At 37.0% G+C, this 16,189-nt stretch overlaps 2 protein-coding genes across 2 annotated transcripts; both read left to right on the plus strand.

Annotated features, from left to right (window-relative positions):
- Positions 1 to 3,957: 3,957 nt before the first annotated feature.
- LOC122052239 (metal tolerance protein C4-like) lies at positions 3,958 to 8,488 on the plus strand. Its single transcript, XM_042613680.1, has 13 exons — positions 3,958 to 4,436; positions 4,515 to 4,569; positions 5,347 to 5,479; positions 5,706 to 5,761; positions 5,923 to 6,037; positions 6,129 to 6,186; positions 6,253 to 6,371; positions 6,610 to 6,729; positions 6,912 to 7,013; positions 7,097 to 7,169; positions 7,630 to 7,697; positions 7,894 to 7,954; positions 8,035 to 8,488. Exons 1-13 carry the CDS (start codon positions 4,085 to 4,087, stop codon positions 8,172 to 8,174), a joined length of 1,452 nt encoding a protein of 483 aa, XP_042469614.1. The 5' UTR covers positions 3,958 to 4,084; the 3' UTR covers positions 8,175 to 8,488.
- Positions 8,489 to 10,160: 1,672 nt separating this feature from the next.
- LOC122052240 (embryogenesis-associated protein EMB8-like) lies at positions 10,161 to 14,837 on the plus strand. Its single transcript, XM_042613681.1, has 8 exons — positions 10,161 to 10,717; positions 11,131 to 11,259; positions 12,049 to 12,180; positions 12,296 to 12,438; positions 12,534 to 12,631; positions 12,716 to 12,810; positions 14,222 to 14,275; positions 14,427 to 14,837. The coding sequence occupies exons 1-8, from the start codon at positions 10,226 to 10,228 to the stop codon at positions 14,646 to 14,648; spliced, it is 1,365 nt and encodes a 454-aa protein (XP_042469615.1). The 5' UTR covers positions 10,161 to 10,225; the 3' UTR covers positions 14,649 to 14,837.
- The last annotated feature ends 1,352 nt before the right edge of the window (positions 14,838 to 16,189 follow it).

The raw sequence follows: 16,189 nt of genomic DNA on the forward strand, positions 1-16,189 counted from the left end.
AGAGGGAGGAGATGATGAAGAAGTTATGAAAAATGAGAAGAAAAATGGCTTAAGTATTTTCATCCAATGAAAATACTTAATGATCATTAATTCCATTAATGAGCCTTAATGCTCATTCACTCTCCATTAAGGACCACATTTGAAAACTCCTCATTTTCAAATCAATTTCGAAAATTGAATTGAATGAAATGATTTAAAATTCAATGAATGCCTCCATTAAGTCTCACTTGAGTCTAACTCAAGTCTAATCCACTTGAGTCTAACTCAAGTCTAATTCAATTGAGTCTTACTCAATTAATCCTCATATAATTCAAATTCAATGAATCACTATTTCATTAATTTGAATTGACTTTCTCTAGTCTAGTTTGAATTGGACTTAATCTAATAATTAGATTCAATTGAGTCTAACTCAATAAGTCCAATTCGGATTAGACTTAATCCAATTATTCATCATATAAATATATTTCCAAATCTACTTGTTCTTTGTGTTTGACCCAGTAGGTTCTCGTAACGTTGGCAATGTATCCAAATCAACATTTAGATACAGAAATAATGAGTGGCATCTAGCAAGACATCATTGCTACCCAAGTGACGAGAAGATCAAGATCCGACCTAACCTGTCCGTGGCTATTTCTTGTATGACTTGGTCCCTCTATCCTTGATATCTAGGTTGATCAATGAGGCATAGACCGTGTCATCCTCTTATCAACCTTTGTGTTTCTTGATCTCTAAGTAGACACATTCAATCAAATAAGCTCAATATCTCATATTGACTCATTTGCACATGGTCATGCTTTCTTGTGTCCTACTAATCAAGGGGTCCACAGATATCGCTTTCGTCATATGGAAGGGATAAATTCCATCTACATCACTCACATCCCTCCGCATAATTCATTGCATACCCAGTGATCGACTTTATTGTCCACCTTGTTGCAGGTGGCGTTTGCTGATACCAAAGTACACAACTCCTTATGTAGGGACCGTAGTAACTTCAGATCCAAGGACTACTCATACCAATAGTCACATGAGAATATTTATGACACTCATATAACGATCCATGAAACATTCTCATGGCGGGTCATTCACTATATATTCTCTGATATATACTCATGTGTCAATCTGATATCTCATATCCATGACTTGTGAGATTAAGTCATCCGTTGACCTACATGCTAGTCTCAACGCATTAATATTGTCCTTGTATATTAATGTTTGACTAGGAATAGTTAAGAGTAGTGTTCTATATATATCTACATATCTCACTATCAATTCAACTAATTGATATGTTGTAGATAAGAACCTACTACACAAGGACATTATTATATTTATTCAATTGGCACTGAATTGAAATAAATATAATAATCAACTTTGCCTTTTATTTATAATGAAATATGATACAATAATGTGCCCTTTACAATCATCTCATAATTGACATTAGGGCTAATACTAACAATTTATTACAAATTATATAAGTTTTACAAAATAAGAAACTATACTATCTTTCATATTCCAACCAAAGATAATGAGATCTAAAGTTATCTTAGATGTATATATACTAATAGTAAAATAACAAAATGACTATATCATGTTATAAATCTAAATACTAACTTAACATAGGTAATATTTAATAAATTATATCTGAAAATGAATAGTCTTGCCAGGGGCGGATCCAGAGGGGGGGCGGCATCGGTGGTCACCCCCCCTGTCGGCAGTGCAACCTGTAGTATTATGGGGTTTCATTGGTGGAGATAGAGTATACCGCCCCTTGTTCCATGTAAAAATTGATCGCGCTCAGCTCAGATCATGATCGACCCTCCATGCTTAAATTCCTGGATCCGCCAGAAGAGCAGCAAATGTAGTAACCTACAAAATAAAAAATAATTAGGTAAAATTAATCACAAAGAATGACAAGGTAGGATAAATTCATTGTAGGACCAAGCTGGCACTTAAATAAGTTGTCAGTCGCGGGCTACAGGTTGCCAAGCTGCTAGCCGCAGTCAAGCTCATGACCAATAGCTAGTGGCTAGCCATGCTACGGTCGACCATGCTTCCGGCTACGAACTGGCGATTGGCCAAGCCACCAAAGCAGTTGGTCATGTTGGCAACGACGACCTAGCTACCAACGACGCCAACATAGCCCCCACTACGTGTGATGGCGACTGACATAGCCGCGTGCTGGCAGTCGGCACAGCTGCCAGCCGTATGCTAGCTCCGCACAGCCACCAGCCATGTGCTGGCGACCGGCATAGCTGCCAGCCACATGTTGTGTCAACTGCTAGTTGCTGTCGACGTTGGGAAAAGGGGGAGAGAGGGGAGGAGAGAACTCACCGAAAATTGTTGAGGTAGATCATACTTGGGATCGAACATGCCCGTGAGGAGAATTCAAGGTTGGGCCCTAGAATTTTATAGACTTATCGACAGAATTATGTCCATCGAGAATCCGTTGATAATTACTGACGAAACTTAATACCTGTTGGTAATCCCTGTATTACTGATGGAATATGTGTTTCGTCAGTAATTACTGATGGAAAAATCGTTCCGTCGGTAATTCTTATTTGATATTATCAAGAAAATAATCATTCAATAGGTAATACCTACAGAATAGTCATTCCATCCGTAAACTTATTGGTAAAGCTAGGATCCTCGAATTATGACTAGCCCTATTGATAAAATTTTATGTCCGTCCATAATTATCAACAGGATTTATTTATATCGATATTTATCAATAAAAATTTATTTGATCCATAATTCTGTCGCTATTTTAAAATATTTTTACAGTGAGTGTCAAATAAGGTTGCAGTGCTTCAATACTGGCGTGAAGTGTCAGGACATTAGTTTTTAGGCTTAGAGAAAAAAGCATTTAGGGCCTTAACAAAATTAAATATAAATATCATTTAAATTATTAAAAATCAAGAGTCTAAATAAAATTGGGGCATAGACCTATGTTTTAATAGTCTATGCATTTGACCTTCACTTGATTGTTGAAATGTTAAAAATAAAAATAATTTTGGAAGTAAAAAATTAGGAATAATGAGCTATTGTGACAATGAATGAAAAATGATGCTCTGCTTTTTTACGATTCCATTAATAAATAACGTTATTTTATTTTATTTTTGAACAAAGAATTTTAAGTCTAATTAATATATTGCTCGCTCGAGTGTGTGATTTTAGTTTAGTTAGAATAATTTAATTAACTTTGATTAAGTCGATAAGAAATATTTTAATATTTAATATATTACAGTTTTAATCAACTTTATGATATATCAAGAATAAAATTATTTTGTGTGGAAACAATAATTGGAAACAAAAATCCAATTATTTTTTTCCACGAGAATAAAATTATTTTATGATTGAAAAAAAAATCCTTCACACTTCAATTGACCTCGTAATTTAAATTTATTCATATATTCCGGAAGCTAACTGACAAACATAATTATTTTTTACTAGAAAAAAAATAAATTATTATTATTATTATTATTTCAAGATAATAGTACATCCTCTAACGAATAATAAATTCAAATCTTAATTGAAATTTTCTCTCTGATAAATAATATTGGTAGTATAGATTTATTTTTATTAGCGCATCTTGATTTATCTTGTCCATCAAAAAATTTTGTGTCGACATTCAAGGATTTATCTGTTTGAAGAATTTAGTGTCAACTTAAAAAAAAAAATATTTTTAAATAAAAAAGAATACAAAATGTTTTTCAATATTTTTTAAGATAGAAATTCTGTTTAACTTTAACCGTAATAAAAATAAAAGAGCGCCTATTTCACCAGTAAGTTTACAAGTTGATTCTAGCATTGACACGTGGTCTTGTTTACGACTCTTTGTTGACTTAATTGGTTAAATTTTAAAACGGTCAGTGAAATGGGCTCGACTTCGTCTGCAGCCCAAAAGCCCAAGACCGCCACGAATTTAGAGAAGAAGCTGACGAAACCTTGTTCCCTGTCCTGTCTCACAGTGTCACACAGATAGGTCACTCCGATTCCTCTTTCCTCCCCCTCGTTGCACCTCCGCAACAATCGCGCCGTCTGCGGACTTCGACACAAACTGCGCCGCCACGGCGGCGGCGGATACTTCATGCGTACATCGCTCGGGGTGGTGGTGACGCTCCGCCGCCTCCGCGACCACCTCGCGCCCGACCTCCGCCGGTCACCGCCCTTCCCCCTCTTCCCTTTCTCCTCCTTGTCCGGCTCCATTGGCGTGCCTCCTGCTTCTTGCCTCCCGTCCCTCGTTCCGCACTCCAGCTCTCGTGGAGAAGAGAAATCGACACAGACAAGGGATCACGCTCTCGGTTTCTTCTTTGCTTCCCCGCGGTCTGGTGCCGCCATCTTTAGGCCTTTTCTTGTGAAGTATTGTTCCCGGGAGTACTCATCCTCTGCGAAGCTTCCTGGAAGTGGAACTTCTGCTACTTTGACATCTCAAGTTCGCAGTTAAGTTTCCTTTTCATGGAAGTGAGAGACCCTAGATTTTATCCATTCACGGTTGCTTATGATGGCTGCGCTTGCAGATTATTCTCTCAGGGTTGCAAAGGCTAAAACTATAGCTTTTGATGATGGACTCAGGTCAGTTGGCCGTGCAGTACATTTAACCTTTTTTTAATCAAGAAATTGAAATGATCCTCCTTGAACTCTGTAGTTTCTAGATCACAACTTATGATCGTCAAATCTTGGCCATCTTCTTGTCATTCTTTTCTCTCAATGTCACAGTTGCAATCTAGTGTTTTCTTGTGCATATTTACTTAATTGAGGTTGTGGAGTTACTTCTTGTAGCTCAAATTCCATTGAAAATATTCCTTATGTAAAATTGGGTAAGATTATCCATATAATTTCAAACTTAAATTAAGAGTACCTAACATAGCACTTCACCTATTAACCAAAAAAAGTTCTTGGAACTTTATCAAGTGGGGAATGCTAAACATTATTACAAAGATTCCCCTTTTCTTGTTGCTCATTACAAGCCTCAGTTTCATATAAAAACAATATTGACATTGCTAAGTTCAGAGTATAAAAATCAATCACTTACATAGTATGATAATATCTGCTGCATAAGAACCATGTAGATGGTTCTGTGGCAGGCTTCGTATCAGGGAATGTCTTTTTGCTTACTACAGCTGCACATAGATGAATAAGTGATCTATCAAAATATCATGGCTGTACATCTCTAACTACAATTAAGTCTTATTGACTGCTTCTGTTCCAATTATAATCACACTTCCTGTAATTATATCAAATATGTATAGTTTTGGTCACACACCTTTTTTTTCATCCAATTGGCATTTAGCATCTTGCAACTTGTTTAACTAACATTGCTTTCTTAACTATCAATTCTTGTTGCTTCAGTCAAAGAGCAGTTACCACAGCGTTGTGGTGTAACTTTCTTGTCTTCTCTCTCAAATTTGGAGTGTGGCTTACAACTTCTAGCCATGTTATGTTAGCTGAAGTTGTGCACTCAGCTGCAGACTTTGCTAACCAGGTAACCTTTGCTTTGATAGTACATGATATCTTCTTCTCAGGTATTACTATTAATATAATATTTCATAGAGTTTTATAGAAGAATAAGATGTCAGAACTCACATCTTGTTTATTGTATCATAAATGCCTCTTTTCTCGACATCTCGAAATTGACATTTTGTACTATATCCTAGTTTCTGTCTTAGAATTACCTTCTGTTTAATTAACAAAGTATTTTAATATTGTAGGCCCTTCTTGCATATGGTTTGAACAGCTCAAGACGTGCTCCTGATGCTATTCACCCGTAGGTTTACCCCTAATTCTTATTATATATAACGCCTGCACTTCCAAAAGTTTCAGAGTTGAAGTGCCTCACTTATAACTCTAATATATTTTATACATTGTTTAGTCACTTAAAGTTGCTTAGCCTATCATATTTTATTGATTGCTCATTTCTTACTGCAGTTATGGCTATTCAAAGGAAAGATTTGTCTGGTCTTTAATATCTGCTGTTGGTATATTTTGCTTGGGTTCGGGTGCCACAGTTGTGCATGGGATTCAGAACCTGTGGAAAGCTCATGTACATCTTATGGGAATTTTGTCATCTAGAGTATCTTGTTGCTTGATTTTATCTCATTGCTGTTATGCTTGTATGTTTGCTTTTGTAACAGCCTCCTGAAAATATGCATTATGCTGCCTTAGTGATTGGTGGATCCTTTCTCATTGAAGGTATATCTCATAACTTCCATACTTATATTTTTGGAGTTGCCATTGTGACTATGTTATTCATCCTAGGTGCATCACTTCTTGTTGCTATTAATGCTGTGAAGAAAGGTGCAGCTTCAGAAGGAATGAAAGTGTGGGACTATATTTGGCAAGGCCATGATCCAACATCTGTTGCTGTTATGACAGAGGTTAACCTATGTTGCATACAGCTACAAAAATGTCTTGTTTTCTTATCAATGCGTTTCAAATTAAATGCTTTTATTTGGACCATGTTTCTTACATACATAAATTGTTGTCATCAACATTACCATTTATCTATCAATTTTCTTTAACTGTTTTTATCAATTGCTCTATCTCCCATCCATGTCTGAGCATTTCTTTTTCCCTTTCTTTCTTGAAAGGTCTTATCTAGTGATAACTATGCAGGATGGTGCTGCAGTTACTGGCCTTGCAATTGCTGCAGCATCACTGGTTTCTGTTAATATGACAGGAAATCCAATATATGACCCTATTGGTTCCATCATAGTTGGAAATCTGCTTGGGATGGTATGTTTTAACTTACTCTTGAGATGCCTTGATAAATACTTTTGAGTAGGTTTCTTGTGAAGTTCCTAGCAACCAATTATAAGTTATTTTGAAGCAAATGGATAGATTCACATGAGAGGCCGCAAATGTTCCTCTGTCCTATAATTGATACAGTTCAGCTGGATGTTGTCTTGCTTTTGTAGGTTGCGATATTTCTAATTCAGAGGAACAGGCATGCATTAATTGGTAGAGCAATTGATGATCACGACATGGAAAAAGTACTTCGGTTTCTTAAATCTGACCCAGTGAGTACTAGACATGAAATACCCGACATGTTTAAGCAGTGAAGTTTCTCTAACAGTTGCATGTGCATTTAAATCTTTTGCAGGTTGTAGATGCTCTATATGATTGCAAGAGTGAGGTGATTGGCCCTGGGTTTTTTAGATTCAAAGCAGAAATAGGTATTTCCCCTTGAGATTATGCATCAGTCATTTAATATGGTTTGTTGGATTCTTATCAAAGATTGTAGTTGAAATTACCAATTACTCCATGTTGAATTTGCTGGCACTGTCTATACGGGCAAACACTGATGGAGTTGTGATCCTTCTTTGCCAGTAAAGCTTTAGCTATTTTGATCTTGTGATAGGTTTGTGATCCTTGATTACCTTTGTGATTAGAGGTATCTTATGCATAGATAAAATTGTGAAATCCCATAGTTCTCAACGGCTAGTTTTTTTTTTTTTTTTTTTTCTGCATCAATCTCGCATGGATACTCAAATAGTTGTGGTTTACAATCATATTTTATCTTGAAGCATAGTGTTGCATAGATTTAGATTATTATGTGGCATCGTCAACACATGAAAGGTTGTTGGTATAATAAGCACAAAGGCTTCCACTAATGACATATATGTCGTGCTACAGATTTCAATGGGGTTGTGGTGGTCCAAAATTATTTAGAAAGAACAGGACGCGACGAGTGGGCAAAACAGGTATGTGAATGTTACCTTCTGTTGATTCACATAGCTTTATCTCTTACTGCTTTAGTATCATTGATTACTTTGGACCACTGTAATACTTGCCATATTGATTAATTTGATTTCTTATTGTTGCTATTTATACTAGAAAATTTCCAACTCATAAATAGGATGTTTTCAAAACTCACACCCTTCTTACTTGCATTCACAGTTTCGGGAGGCCGCGAAGTCTGAAGATGACAATGCACTTCTTAATGTTATGGCTACTTATGGTATGATATCTGGGTTATGCTGGTCATGTACATGCCCTACTTCAATCTCTAAATTCTTCCATGTGTAATTGTGATCAAAGGTGAGGATGTCGTCGAAGCGCTAGGCAGCGAGGTTGATAGGCTTGAATCAGAAATTCAGAAGATTGTTCCTGGTATTAGACACGTTGATATAGAGGCACATAACCCTGAAGCAGTTCTCTCGGTGCTGCCTAAAGCTTGACCTCCATCAGCTTGCGCCATTTCTCTTCTATTTCATCAACAAATCTAACTCATTTATGCGAGAATTTGAAACTTTATTTCTTTAGAGGTCATGTTTTGGCGATTAGCTGTGTATATCTCATAAAATTTTCCCTTATCTTAATATTGATTAATCATTCCACCTTTCTTTAGAGGTCATGTCTAAGCTACTAAAACCTCTTAACATGGTTGAACAATATCATGTAATATGAGATGAGAATGATTCTTGAATCTTGATCGACCTTAACATTAAGTAAATGTGTAGTATTTGCATTAAATACAAGGTGATTTCACATATATCTTGTGAGGGATCGTCATATATACTCATGATTTTTTGAAGGGGGTATGGTTTCTTGATCTCCAAGATGCGAGGGGCTTAGAGTGCTTGCAATTTGTGAGCTTGCAATTTGTGAGTATGAGCTTTTGCGAGCTTGATAAAATTTGGCCTATTCAGCGGTCAGTTTACTTGGTTTATCGGTTTCTATTAATTTTGGTATATGATATTTTATATAGAATCGGATAATCGATTGATATTTTTATAGGTTTTACCGGTTCTAGTTGAATTAGTTTCGGTTGATTAATCGGTTCCAATCGAGAACATGTAATAGAATAAGGTTTGAATAAGTGGATTTAGTGGAGTGGGTTATTGGTTTTTTTTTTACAAACTAATTAACTAAAAGTTCAACTTAAAAAATTCTTCAAAGAAAAAAAATTGAAAAGTAAATAGAAATGAGAAAACTCCTTAGTCGTCACGTCGACCATCTCTCATTGACTCTCATCTTCCAAATTCTCAAATTTTGAAATTCTTAAATTCATTCACTCCACGCATACCTTAAGTTTAACTAACTGTACCAATTGTCTATCATTGTCGGCGTTGAATCACTAACATCGTCTAAGAGGAGTGGTTGCCACTCGCCATTCGGTGATGTTGTGTCGAGTCACCGGTTTATCGATGAATCATTTAATTGGTTTACCAATTAAACTGGTAAAAAAAAACCTAAATCGGGAATCGACCGGTACTATAATGGGCAAGTAGTCAAATCTTGATAAAGTTGAGAAAAAAATGTCCTCAACACAGTGGCCAACTACAGTTTTCTTGATTTATTTCTTTACATATGATCGTGAGATTGACCTTGTAGAGTTGTTAGGGTGACGAATTTCACCTTTTACTATAATTGTGTAGTGATTCCTCGTCCGACTATGATATAGTTGAAAGACGGCAAGTTATAACCCATATACCTATATTTTGATCTCATTATTTATAAGAATTTTTCTTTTAAATGATATGTACAATTATAAAATACTAGACTATTGGATTACCCATCATGAATACCTTCTAATTTATTCTGAAAATAATAAAAAAATTTTCATAAGGCAGGTCAGTCGCCTTCCACACCCAGCATCCCATTCCCTTCGTCATATTGCTAAGGAGAATTGTCTCATCTCAATCTGATGGAAAGTGCAATTAGATAAAAAATTTGACTGGAGAGTGAAAATAAAGATTTTCATGGATGGAGACTGCATGCAAAGATTTGTTTACCAATAGGGACTACATGCAAAATTACCCAAGTTCTGAGGCTTGACATTTCCCCATGACATGACGATGCCAAAGGACTTGAGAAACTCAGAGATGAGATGAGATGATAAAATGAGGCGTATTTTATCCTCTTAATTTTCAATTTCCCAATTTTTTTTTTTTTACAGTGACAACCCTAGATAAGTTAGTTTGATTAATGAATTTGAAATTATCTTTTAAAAATTTTGTAATTATATATATATATAAAATTTAATTTAGTGAATTATTTAATTTTATCTATTTAATTAGTTTTGTGAATAAAATTCTAAATCAAAGACAAAGGGGATAAAACTTAGCTGTGAGGTATGAATTTGTAAAATTCCAAACACGGGGGTACTTTTTGGAAATTAGGCCAAATCATAAAGTGACCAGAGAGTGAGACCAGCCAGCGGAGGCCAACAGGCCCCAATTCAACCACGAGGAATGTCCAAGCGGCGGCTTTTAAACTATTGGCTCTTATGATTCAGAGAGCCCCGCCGCCGACTGCTTCAGTACCACTGCCGGCCGATCCGGCAATGGCAATGGCCACCACCTCCCCCGCTCTCTCTTCTCTCTCACGATCTTCTCTCCTCCGGCGCGCCGCCCTGCCTCCTTTCGCTTCCATGGCTTCCGCCTCTTCCAATGACGCCAGGATCAGCGGAGCCGGCGATCCGCTCGTCTTACAAGTCGAAGAATCGCTCGATTCACCCCTTTCGCCCCTCGAGGTCATCGGCTCCCGCCGTGCTCTCCTAACCCGCTTCGAGAGCCTTCGGCGACCCTACAAGCCCTTTCCTGTCGTCGGGTGGAATCGCCACGCGGAGACCATTTTCGCCGCCTTCTTCCGCTCCCTGCCCTCCGTTCACCTCCGCCGCCAGTGTCTGCGGACCAGGGATGATGGGGCAATTGCACTCGATTGGGTCGTCGGTGACGAGCAGCAGCTGCTACTTGATGCCCCCGTCCTCATTCTTCTGGTCAGTCTTTATGATTTGATATTTTTCCGTGCAGCAATTCTATGATTTGACTTGCGCTATGCAATATTAAAACTAGATAATAGAACGAAAAAGACGGTGAGCGTTTCTTATATCATGGATAAGATGTAAAATTTTGAAGGTCAAATTCTTATAGACAAATAGCCTTCTTAGTTGTCTGAATTCTGATTATGAAACTCCAAGCCCTTGAAATATTCTTATAAGTTTCACAACTAGTTCATCAATATGCATACAGCTAAATTTGATGTTTCAATGTATGATGGAACCATTTGTCCCATCAATTGCCAACATCCCAAATGCAACTTGGAAAATTGCATCATGCCTCACCATGGAAACTTTGCTCATTCTCCTATCTGAATATATTGTTGATTCCAAGTTTCCTGTGCTTATTGCAGCCTGGTTTAACTGGAGGAAGCGATGATACATACGTGAGACATATTCTCATCCGAGCTAGAAAGAAAGGATGGCGTGTTGTAGTGTTTAATAGTCGTGGCTGTGCAAATAGTCCTGTTACCACCCCTCAGGTACTGGTAGAGGGAATAAATTGTTTCTCAATATTTAAATACTATGAAAAGGTGATCATGATAACAAGTGGTACTAATTACATATTCTTGTTTATTTGGAACTCTTTAATTTTCATCACTCAGTTGTGGTTAATAAAATGTGTCCTTGGTCCAGTGTTTTAGCGTCCTGTGGAAATTGTTTGAAAGAATCCAAAAGAGAGAAAAGTAATCTGAATTCTGAAAAATGTCAGTAGAAGACTAATGTAACTAGATAGCGACAAAATCTTTCATCATGTTGCAGTTTTAGATTGATTTGATAACTTAACATATAAGCACATGGGGTGTAGAGATCTAGGAACTAGTTTGCATATAACATCATAGCATTATACAAATTCAAGTGTTTGGTAATAGGCCATTTCAAAGTTGCTAATAAATCTATGGCAAGGTTCTCAATTAAATTGTGGCATAGCTTTTTGGTGATTTATAAGGTGCCAAAGAACAAGACTTGAAATCAAATTTTAATAGTACTTGTATTGTGAGATGTAAATCTAAATAGATACTGCCTAATACAAGTACAAATGCTATTGATGCATATGGTAGGCCCATGGACATGTGTAGTCATTGGCCTTATTGTACCAGTTTAGGTCATTTTTTGCTGCTATCATTTCAATTGATCCTCCATAATCCTTGCTATTGTCATGCCTTTGGTATACTATTGCCTCAACAATGAACTTAGAAGTGCTGCTATCTTTCCTACAGATCAAGTATGTATTGTCATATTGATCACATTGATTCTTGAATACGCTGCAGTTTTATTCAGCTTCTTTTACGGAAGATATTCATCAGGTTGTTACTCATGTTTCAACTTGTTATCCTAAATCAAAGTTGTATGCTATTGGCTGGTCTCTTGGTGCAAATATCCTTGTTCGTTATCTTGGTCAGGTATGAGTTAATATTATGTAGTATTGTTGTTATTATTATGATTATTAAAAATGGCCTCTGCAATAAGATCCATGGAGAAATCACTAAAATAATGAGTCACTTTCTCTGATCACAGGAATCTCAAAATTGCCTTCTTTCTGGAGCAGTATCTTTGTGTAATCCTTTTAACTTAGTAATTGCAGATGAAGATTTCCACAAAGGTTTCAATAATGTATATGATAAAGCTCTTGCAAGAAGTCTACGAAAAATTTTCAAAAAGTAAAAATTCAAATATTTTCGTTTTATGTTGGCAAGTAATATTTGACAAGTTCAACCAATGTTTACTTAACAGAGATGTTCTCATTGGGTTTTAGGCATGCACTTTTATTCGAAGGCCTTGGTGGTGAATACAACATCCCAATGGCTGCCAATGCAAAGTCAGTGAGAGAGTTTGATGAAGGATTAACACGTGGTATGCATCAACTAATGCTAAAAATCTTTTATTTTTCTTTGAAGGATTCCTATTAGAAAATTTAAACGATGTGTTAAATTTCAGTTTCATTTGGTTTCAAGTCAGTGGATGATTATTACTTTAATTCAAGCAGTTCAAGCTCCATTGGATGTGTCAGCATACCTTTGCTATGCATACAGGTAAAATTGTGATTCTCCTTTGAATTGGTACTCATAGTAACATATATGAGATCATACAGTCACATATAGTCTCTCATGTGGTGTTGTGTGATCTAGGATAGAAATCAGGAAGGAGCCTATTTTTTCATCCTTTAGGTTGTGCATCTGTATGTTTCCCTTATGGACATACAATGCCTATTGGTGGAATCGTGGGTCACTTTGATCAAGCATATATATCTAGTTACATCTAGGAGACATTTTGAAAGATGTTTTACACATGCAAGTTCTCTTCTTTGATCCTTTAGACGAATGGACAGGCTAAACCCACTACATGTTAGGTAATGAGCTTGGATTACTTAAAATTGAGTGTTTGTCCTATACCAGGTCTACACACAATAACTTGGTTAATCCATCCACTAATAAGATTCCATATAAGCTTATGCATAGTTGTATACCACACAAATTAATAGACCTTTTCCCCTTTTTGATTCTCTTATATCTTAGATTGTGTCTCATCTTTAACATATCCATGGCTTGTCTGCTAAAACCAACAAACATAAGCAATTGACTAGTATGTGTTAAATTACATATTTTATGGATTTTTCTTGAGAGGCTTCCTAGACATTTATTTAAAAAGTTGCATGGTTCGAGCATTTAAAAATGTAATTGGTCCACTATAAGAATGTTTGAAGTTTTCATTGGTTGCATGCTACAAACTCGTAGTCCTTTACTACCCTTTTAGTTTACTCTCATTTCTTAGAACTTTTCTAAACCTTTGCTCAACTTGTACATGAGTTGTATGTTGAAATCTTATGAAACCTAACCTCAAATGATGCTTTTTGTTTGAAGATTCAGGAAGAGATAAATTCTACCCAGATGATGAAATATAAACTGTTTTTTTAAGTGGACCTCTTCCTTTTTTTTTTGAACAGATCCTTTCTTTTCTTATAAAAAATAATAGTAGACGTTTTCCTTTTGTTCTTAGAAGTTCCTTTTTCTTTCAATAAAAGATGTCAACCCTGCATGGGGTCACATGACATGGTCTCGGGAACTAGGACAAACAAGGATAGTAAAGGCCAAAGAAGGATGCCTAATGCTCAAGTTCTTGTGAATTTTTTCAGCTAGCTCTTTAATGAGTTGTCATACATCTTAGAGGCAATTTATACTAATATGAAAAAAAAAAATCTTTCTTTTAGATGTGTCATTTGTATGCAAATGTACTGACAGCCGACAAAAGATTCAAACTGAAGAATATTTTTAAAAGATTAGGTAGTTATGCAGATTTGAAATTGAAGCTTCTCTTACATAGCTTTGATCTTACGAAGCAATGTGGTATTTTTTGTGGTATTTGCTGAAAGGGATACTTATTCGGCCCACATATTGTAAGTTGTTTGGCTTGATATAATTTCTTTCCTTTCTACCTTATCTGCAGGCAGATAATGATCCAATTGCACCGTCGAGAGGGATTCCTCGTGATGAAATTAAGGTAAAACTATTTAATTTGATCCAATCTTGATCCTTCCTCTGCTCCATAATCTCACAACAGTCAAAGCCTCGAGATCCCGAACTGGGCTCCATGTCTTCTTTATGGACATTTGCGTCTCTTTTTCTCACAAAGTCTTCTTTCATCTTTGAAGGCGAATCCAAATTGTCTATTGATTGTAACTCCTCAAGGAGGTCATCTTGGTTGGATAGCAGGGGATGAAGCTCCATTTGGAGCTCCTTGGACCGACCCTGTGGTTATGGAATTTCTAGAGCACGTCAACAAAGAAACGAACACTGACACCGAAGTCGAGTGCTTGCCTGATCAATTGGATGGCTTTCAACATTCTTCATCACTACCTGTACAAGTTAAATGAGGTGATATTTTTCACTTTATTATTCATACTATTATTTCTGTGGGACGTCATTCAATTAACATAACAGTAAAGCCCCTTGTTAAGTACCCTTTTCTTGAACAATTAAATAAACTTTATGTACATCAGCTAGTGTCTGAAGGAAACATCTTTTAACTTGAGCCAAAGAGTTGGATAACTTACAACCCTTCACCTGGGAATGTTATGCAATCTAAGATGAATGGAGTTTTAGGTGCATGTCTTTCATTTTTTAGTAATCTAGGTGTCTAAGTTTTGTTTGGTTAATCTTAGAGGGAGATGACCTTCCTTCTAATTCGTCCATCTACCAGATAAATCCGGAACACAGTTTATGTACACTAAGATTCGTCTATCAACATCTCTCATGTTTGATGAGCAGGTTGTCGGTGGTTGTTTTGTTAATAATATCTTTTTAAAAAATAGTTTTAAATTTTTTTAGTATTTACTATAATATGAAATCATGAATTTTATTTTATCAACTGACCTTGGATTTTTGGCTAAGAGATATCTTTTAAAAAATTGACTTCTTTCTCTTCGTATCTTTGTCTTGTTCATGTAGATAGTGTTGGGGGATCGAACAGCCGACTTGAAGGGGGGTTAGATAGACGGCACCCCCAAATTGATCGCTCTTCCTACACTTGTTAGTATGCGCAGCGGAATATACAAAAACAAACAAGCTAAAGGAAGTTAAACTAAAGACAAAAAAGAATGCAAACCAAGCTACACGATCATTTACGTGGTTCGGAGATAAAGCTCCTACTCCACGGCGTGTCCGTAAGGTGGACGATCTCTATCCGTCGGTGGATTACTCCCCGGAAGACCTCCGGCTAGCTCACGTAGCTCCTTGTGGGTGGAGAAACCTCACCACAACTCTCACCAAGGACTCTTTACAAGCTAGGACACAAGTAGACTACTAATAAGGGTTAACCACCTCTATTTCGTCAACTTCAACCAAGCTTCCAATACTTGGTTATATAGGCCACGGGTTGGAAAACTTCGCCTACGAGTCGACTGCTAAAACATGCAGTCGATTGCCCTATGTAGAAATTCGACCGTTACATCCCAACGGCTCGATTCCACACTAACTGAGCGAACAGAGATATTCTGTTCGCTGCCAGTCGACTGCCCCAGTCAACTGCTAAAACATGCAGTTGACTGCTACAGTACTGCTACAGTAGCACTATAGTACTGCTACAGTGGCGTTACAGTAAAACCCTAAAATTAGGATTTTACTCCGAGTACAATCTCTCATGCACTCGTACCCTCACCCTTATGACTCATTTGACGCTTCATTTGCAGCTTTGACCTCTTGCCTCTAAGCCTACTTCCTTTGGCTCTCGTCCCTCGGATGCACTCAAGCCCGCGGCTCGTCCCCAATGCCATCCTTCGCGTATGTCTCGAAGTCGCTTCCCTCGACCCTTGTCCTCGCTGCCTTGTCCACGGTCCCTCGGATGCTCCATCCTTCATCGGACCCGAAGCCATCAACCTGAGTCACATGTGCATCCTGCAGTCCTGCACAACTTAAG

The sequence above is a fragment of the Zingiber officinale genome, chromosome 3A, assembly GCF_018446385.1.
Source record: "Zingiber officinale cultivar Zhangliang chromosome 3A, Zo_v1.1, whole genome shotgun sequence".
Lineage (NCBI taxonomy): Eukaryota > Viridiplantae > Streptophyta > Magnoliopsida > Zingiberales > Zingiberaceae > Zingiber > Zingiber officinale.

Excerpts from the sequence above, each read along its gene's own strand:
- LOC122052240 (XM_042613681.1), top strand. The coding sequence starts at position 10,226 with ATGATTCAGAGAGCCCCGCCGCCGACTGCTTCAGTACCACTGCCGGCC. Across the intron at positions 12,811-14,221 it reads TACCTTTGCTATGCATACAG|GCAGATAATGATCCAATTGC; the intron begins GTAAAATTGTGA and ends CCTTATCTGCAG. Across the intron at positions 14,276-14,426 it reads TTCCTCGTGATGAAATTAAG|GCGAATCCAAATTGTCTATT; the intron begins GTAAAACTATTT and ends TCATCTTTGAAG.
- LOC122052239 (XM_042613680.1), top strand. The coding sequence starts at position 4,085 with ATGCGTACATCGCTCGGGGTGGTGGTGACGCTCCGCCGCCTCCGCGAC. Across the intron at positions 5,480-5,705 it reads CTGCAGACTTTGCTAACCAG|GCCCTTCTTGCATATGGTTT; the intron begins GTAACCTTTGCT and ends TTAATATTGTAG. Across the intron at positions 7,955-8,034 it reads TAATGTTATGGCTACTTATG|GTGAGGATGTCGTCGAAGCG; the intron begins GTATGATATCTG and ends TTGTGATCAAAG.